The 7,331-nt window shown below is 42.4% G+C and overlaps 1 protein-coding gene across 1 annotated transcript; it reads left to right on the forward strand.

The window, feature by feature from the left end:
* Positions 1–313: 313 nt before the first annotated feature.
* LOC109890140 (cytidine deaminase) lies at positions 314–6,454 on the forward strand. Its single transcript, XM_020482097.2, has 4 exons — positions 314–603; positions 1,563–1,674; positions 5,657–5,714; positions 5,899–6,454. Exons 1-4 carry the CDS (start codon positions 414–416, stop codon positions 6,037–6,039), a joined length of 501 nt encoding a protein of 166 aa, XP_020337686.1. The 5' UTR covers positions 314–413; the 3' UTR covers positions 6,040–6,454.
* The last annotated feature ends 877 nt before the right edge of the window (positions 6,455–7,331 follow it).

A 7,331-nucleotide genomic window follows, 5' to 3' on the forward strand; every position in this document is an offset into this window, starting at 1 on the left:
TTCACTAATCACTAGCTACTCATCTACAAAAAAAATATATATTTTACCAGCACAACAAACCTCCTTCTGTGAACTTTATACACTGCCACAAAGAAAACATTTACAGTAAGCTAAGGCAACAATATGCAACATTCTACTGGTTGTGCAACAAGAGTTCACTCAGCACGCAGCTGACTGACCCCCTTCCCGCTACACACACACACCCTACCCACCCAGATTCATCAGAGAGGGGGAGGATATACAAGTAACAGGGATTGGCTATAAAGAAATAAACCACCCCCCAGCTACCCTCCCCCGATTTATTACAGTACAAGACATACTCATACCTCCACAGAAAGTCAGAGAAACTCAACAAGAACAGACACAGGCACCAACACCCACAGATTCACACCACAGACAGACTCAGAGCCAGTATGGGAGACCTGCAGATCAAGATGCTCCATGGTAAGGACCAGGGGTCGCAGCTCCTCCACCACCCAGACAGGGTAACGGTAGAAGGGCTTATCCATCAGTCCCTGGAGGCCAAGGAGTTTTCCTACTGTCCCTACAGCAATTTCAGGGTCGGGGCTGCCCTCCTGGCCCACGACGACAGAGTGTTCACAGGTGAGATATCATCCATCACTTCAAATCTATTGATTGAGTTTACTTGATCTTCTTAAAAGAAAATACCTACAGCTGACAATCAGTATACGTTTAGTTCGATCTATTTGACCAGGTAAGTTGACTGGGAACGCGTTGTCGTTTAGCTACAACATTGAACTGGGAAGACTTAGTGGAGAAGGATCCGATGTTCGATGCACGTGTTACAGTAAAGTAAAAAATTTACAGAACGTCTACATTTTAATCAAGAATTTTAGAATAGATCGATAACCAGGAAATAGGCATATCCCACACTCTGAAAAATACATTATTACCCTGTAACGTTTACACTGCAAAATGTGTGACAAAGATTGCTTCTAATCACGAGCAGGAATATGTACGTGTGTAAAATCCAATGTTTCAACGTTCCTGAACCAGGGAATAACCACATATGAAGCAGGCCTGTGATGTTCAGAATGATGTAACTGTCTGTGTTCTACAGTTCTGTAGATTATTCACACTTGTTCCCTCAGCGTTGGAATTTACTCAGTCAGAAATTAATCAGTTAGTCCGTTAGAATCTAGTCAGAAAGGAATTTAGCTCAAGTGGGCAAGAAGCCTTTTTGTGCACAAGCATAACTAGGTTATTTAACAATACATGAACAGTCAGTAAATTCAAAAGGACTTCAATAACTTTGAGTACACTGTGCTCTCGACTGACTGGTTTTGCATAACCTATTAATGATTAATTAGGAGAAAACTATCGAAACCAAGTAATCTCCCTGGAATAAAAACACATTTTTTGCAAGAGGATGCTTGGTATTTTCAAATCAACCAATCCTTCAATTGACCAATCATATAAGATCTTTAGATGGAACAGGGGAGACGTCTTCAGCTCTGTCTGCTTTGCCTTTGTTTTAAGCCCTTTGAAACCAAGTGAAAAGCGCTGTGCATGACAGTAAATGTGATCTGTCGTCTCTTCAGGTTGCAATGTGGAGAACGCGTGTAACAACCTGGGTGTGTGTGCAGAGAGGAACGCCATCGCTAAAGCAGTGTCAGAGGGACGCCGTAGCTTCAAGGCCATTGCTATCGCCAGGTAGTTCTACATTGAGTGTACAAATGATTAAGAACACCTGCTCTTTCCTATGACATAGACTTAACAGAAAACGAAAGGAGACAGTATGTGTTTTTTTCATAAATAACAACTGGTCTCAAGCTCACCTGATAAAGAATATCTCATGGTAAACTGCAGACTTATCTACCAAGAGAGATCTCATCCATAATTACACGGCTGTCTACATTCCTCCTCAAGCCAACACCACTCTGGCACTCAACAAACTGTATGGGGCAATAAACAAACAAGAAACTGCTCACCTCAGCGTTCCTGGTGGGTGGTGAATAACACAGGGAGACTTAAAATCAATCCTACCTCACTTAGCTCCCCTATTGGCGCGGGATAAAACTCTAGACCACGTTTATTCTCCCACAGAAACGCATACAAGACCCTCCCTTGTCCTTCCTTTGGCAAATTTGACCATGACTCCATTCTCCTGCTTCCTGAATACAAACAAAAGCTCAAACAGGAAGTAGCAGTGATGGACTCAATATGGAAGTGGTCAGGCGAAGCAGACGCAAGGCTACAAGACTGTTTACTAGTACAGACTGGGATATGTTTTGGAATTAATCCAATAACATTGAGCCATTTACCACAACAGTCACAGGCTTCATCAATAAGTGCATAGACGATGTCGTCCCCCACAGTGACTATAAGAACGTGTCCCAACCAAAAAGCATTTGTTGCAGGCAACATCCGCTCTGAGCTAAAGCCTAGAGCTACCACTTACAATGCTACGGGGACATGCTTTCATTCAGCCACAAGAGCATTAGTGAGGTCTGGCACTGATGTTGGGCAATTAGACCTGGCTCTCAGTTGGCGTTCCAATTCATCCCAAAGGTGTTCAATGGGGTTGAGGTCAGGGCTCTGTGCAGGCCAGTCAAGTTCTTCTAGAGTCAATCTCAACAATCCATTTCTGTAAGGACCTCGCTTTGCACAGAGGGGCACTGTCACGCTGAAACAGAAAAGGGCCTTACCCAAACTGTTGCCACAAAGTTGGAAGCACAGAATTGTCTAGAATGTCATTGTAGCATTAATATCGCTCTTCACTGGAACTAAGGGGCCTAGCCCGAACCTTGAAAAACAGCCCCAGACCATTATTCCTCATCCACGAAACTTTACAGTTAGCGCTCTGCATTGGGGCAGGTAGCGTTCTCCTGGCATCCACCAAACCCAGATTCGTCCGTCAGACTGCCAGATGCTGAAGCGTGACTCATCACTCCATATGAAGCGTTTCCACTGCTCCAGAGTCCAATGGTGGCGAGCTTTACACCACTTCAGCCGACGTTTGACATTGTGATCTTAGGCTTGTGTGCAGCTGCTCAGCCATGGAAACCTATTTCATGAAGCTTCCGACAAACAGTTATTGTGCTGACGTCGTTTCCAGAGGCAGTTTGGCACTCGGTAGTGAGTGTTGCAATTGAGAAGATTTTTACGCACCATGCGCTTCAGCACTTGGCGGTCCTGTTCTATGAGCTTGTGTGACCTACAACTTGGCGGCTGTTGCTCCTAGACGTTTCCACTTCACAATAACAGCACTTACAGTTTACCGTGGGAGCTTTTATAGCATGGCAGAAATTTGACAAATTGACTTGTTAAAAAAAGTGGCATCCTATGATGGTGCCATGTTAAAAGTCTTCAGTTAGCTCTTCAGTATGGCCATTCTAATGCCAATATTTATCAATGGAGATTGCGTGGCTGTGTGCTCGATTCTATACACCTGTCAGCAATGGGTGTGGCTGAAACAGATAAATCCACTAATTTGAAGGGGGTGTCCACATACCTGTGTATATACAGTGCATTCAGAACGTATATAGACCCTTAGACTTTATCCAGATGTTATGTTACAGCCTTATTCTAAAATGGATTTAAAAAATAATTCCTCATCAATCTACACACAATACCGCATAATGACAAAGCAAAAAACTGAAATATAAATACCTTATTTACGCAACTATTCAGACCCGTTGCTATGAGACTCGAAATTGAGCTCAGGTGCATCCGGTTTCCATTGATCGTCCTTGAGACTTTTCTACAACTTGGAGTCCACCTAAATTCAATTGATTGGACATGATTTGGAAAGGTCTCACAGTTGACAGAGTCAGAGCAAAAACCAAGCAATGAGGTCGACGCAATTGTCCGTAGAGCTCCGAGACAGGACTGTGTCAAGGCACAGATCTGGGGAAGGGTACCAAAACATTTCTGTAGCATTGAAGGTCCACAAGAACACAGTGACATCAATCATTCTCAAAATGGAAGAAGTTTAGAACAACCGAGTCTCTCCCTAGAGCTGGCCGACCGACCAAAGTGAGCAATCGGGGAGAAAGGCCTTGGTCAGGGAGGTGTCAGGGAAGAACCTGATGGTCTCTAACAGAGCTCCAGAGTTCTGTTGAAATGGGAGAAACTTCCAGAAAGACAACCGTCTCTGCAGCACTCCACCAATCAGGCATTTATGGTAGAGTGGCACATGACAGCATGCTTGGAGTTTGCCAAAAAGGCACCTAAAGGACTCTCAGAACATGAGAAACAAGATTCTCTGGTCTGATGAAATCAAGATTGAACTCTTTGGCCTGAATGCCAAGCGTCACGTCTGGAGGAAACCTGGCACCATCACTACGGTGAAGCATGGTGGTGGCAGCATCATGCTGTGGGGATGTTTTTCAGCAGTAGGGACTTGGAGACTATTCAGGATGGAGGGAAAGATGAATGGCAAAAGTACAGAGATATCCTTGATGAAAACCTGCTCCAGAGTGCTCAGGACCAGGAAGGTTCACCTTCCAACAGGACAATGACCCTAAGCACACAGCCAAGACAATGCAGGAGTGGCTTCGGGATAAGTCTCTGAATGTCCTTGAGTAGCCCAGCCAGAGCCAGGACTTGAACCCGATCAAACATCTCTGGAGACCTGAAAATAGCTGTGAACAAGGTACAAATCTGTCGTTCTGCCCCTGAACAGGCAGTTAACCCACTGTTCCCAGGCCGTCATTGAAAATAAGAATATGTTCTTAACTGACTTGCCTGGTTAAATAAAGGTAAAAAAAAAAAGGCTGTAATCGCCGCCAAAGGCCCTTCAACAAAGTACAGAGTAAAGGGTCTGAATACTTATGTAAATGTGATATTTCCATGATTTAAAAATTCACAACAAATTTTTTTTTTTAAACATTTTTTACTTTGTCATTATGGAGTTTTGGGTAGATTGATGAGGAAAAAATGTGTTTAATCCATTTTAGAGTAAGGCTGTAACATCACCAAATGTGGAAAAATTCAAGGGGTCTAAATACTTTCCGAATGCACTGTATCATGGATCTCCCTCGAGTACCTCTGCACATTGACCCGATACTGGTACTCCCTGTATGTAGCTCCATTCTTGAGTATTTTATTCCTTATGTTAGTTACTATTTTAGATGTTTTTTTAAATTACAACTCTGCATCGTTGGTAAGGTTAATAAGCCAGCATTTCACTGTAAACTCAAAGACTTGTATGCGGCGGATGGGATAAATACATTTTGATATGTGTACATTCCTCATCTCAATAATTCAAGTCTAATGCTGACTCCTAGTGTCAGGATAGTGTTATAACATAACACTATCAATGTTCTTAAACAAATGTGTTCGAGGCAGGTTGACATTTAGCGTCACGAGTCTCACCCTGGAGGCAGAACTGAGCAGTTTCCGCTAGATGGGCCAGCTGCAGTCAAAATTGGCTATATTGTAAAAATAAATTTAAGAAAAAAAACAAATTGGCTGAAATTTAGGGTTAACAGTGTGGTTAAGGTTACAGTTGGGTTTAAAATGAGATTACATATGACTTTGCGGTTGTGCCAGCTAGTGACCACTCTGCAGAGCTGCCTCCAGTATGAGTCATGAGCCAATAAATGCCAACCTGCGTGTTGCATAGTGCAGTGCAAGGACAGTAGCATTATTCTCATTGTTGTAAAATGTCTTCATATCAATTTGTTTGCAGTGACTTACATGACCAGTTCATCTCACCATGCGGTGGCTGCAGACAGTTCATGAGAGAGGTAAGCATCATTCAAGCCTTGCATCCTAGGAGGAAGAGAAATTGTATGTCATTCATCTATTGTGTAGGTGTAGTAGGTCTACTTCTGTTACAATGCCTACATTCTGATGACCAAAGTAGTTAGAGAGCAGGAAACTTAATCTAAAGTTTTGCTGATGCTCCATATACAACGTGTTTTTCTCCAGTTTGGGGCCAACTGGGACGTGTACCTGACTAAGCCAGACGGCTCATACATAGAGATGAAAGTCAGCGAGCTGCTTCCTGTCTCCTTCGGGCCAGAAGACCTATCCATGAAGAAAGTCGTCAAGATCCCCAACGAGTATTAACCTGTTATAACAACCACTGGAGGGGGGGGGGGGGGGGGGGGCGGGGGAGATAAATACACTTAAGTTTTAAATTATCTATATATTTTACACAAATCTTTGATATAAGGTAGATTGGGGGTAACGGGATGGAGAACTCCAATCCAGAAAAATGACATTTTATGTAGCATGTGAGGACTGGACAGTAGTGCTATGTCAACAATGTATATTTATGCATTTTCATTGTTCATGTGTAATCGAGATGTCAGTATGTTATTGACAGTACATTGATCAATTTGTATCCATGTATAATATTTTGTCACACTTTGCTGGTATCTTTATTCCACATCAATCTATTACTGTGAGTGATAAAGATTTAGAAAATGTTTATTAATGTTAGGAAGCAGTTACATCAAATAAATAACAGCACATCAAATAATTCTATATTTCACATCATTTCATACTAATCGTTTAAAATGGACTACAGTACTACAGACTCTCCCAAACAGTTCAACTCCTCAAACTTACGTTGGATTAAATCTCTCATCAGCACCAATATTGGACATGGACATGAGAAACGCATTCAAATGAAAAGGCAGGCAAAGTGAAATATCTACGTAGTTTATATCTATTAACTTAGCGAGCGGGAAATCATTCTGTAGCAAGAATACAAGTAAAGGACATCTTATGCAAACCTTGTGTGCAAGTGTGACCGACTGGGCTTGAACCATGGACCATACGGTTTCAAGCACAGACTGTTTAGCTCGCTAAGCTAAAGCCTTAACCAAAGTCTTCAGGTCTCAGGCAAGGTTACTTACCATCACACAAGCCTGGTTCACAAGCACATCATGAGGTACAGGAAGGAAAGAGTTGTGGAATAAAGTTGGAGCGTTGCAAATCTCACGGTGACAAAACACAGAATATTCTTCTGACAAAGACATGCAATAAAATCCATAGCGGTATATTTAAGGGCACGGACTCAAAACGAAAGTAAAAGAAAAGAAACGAGACAGAAGGATGATTCAACCTTTCTGCCTGATCTGCAAAGGGAAATAAATATTTATAAAAGAGTTGTACGGAGATCTCCAGCTTGGGGACCTGGCCCTGAGCAGCAGCAGAGAACACCATGGGCTCTATTCAACCAGCTAGGAACAGTTTATCACTCCCAAGTCCTAACCATTAGGAAAGAATAAGCCAAACTGACCTTAGTCCAGTGTTACTGTGGTAAAAGTTCAGTAAGCATGAAATAGGAGGAAATGTCGTGAAAAGGGAGGTCATACCTGAATTTGTGCTACAAAAACAAGTTTTCTTTTCCT

This window comes from Oncorhynchus kisutch, linkage group LG5, assembly GCF_002021735.2.
Source record: "Oncorhynchus kisutch isolate 150728-3 linkage group LG5, Okis_V2, whole genome shotgun sequence".
NCBI classification, from domain to species: Eukaryota; Metazoa; Chordata; class Actinopteri; order Salmoniformes; family Salmonidae; genus Oncorhynchus; species Oncorhynchus kisutch.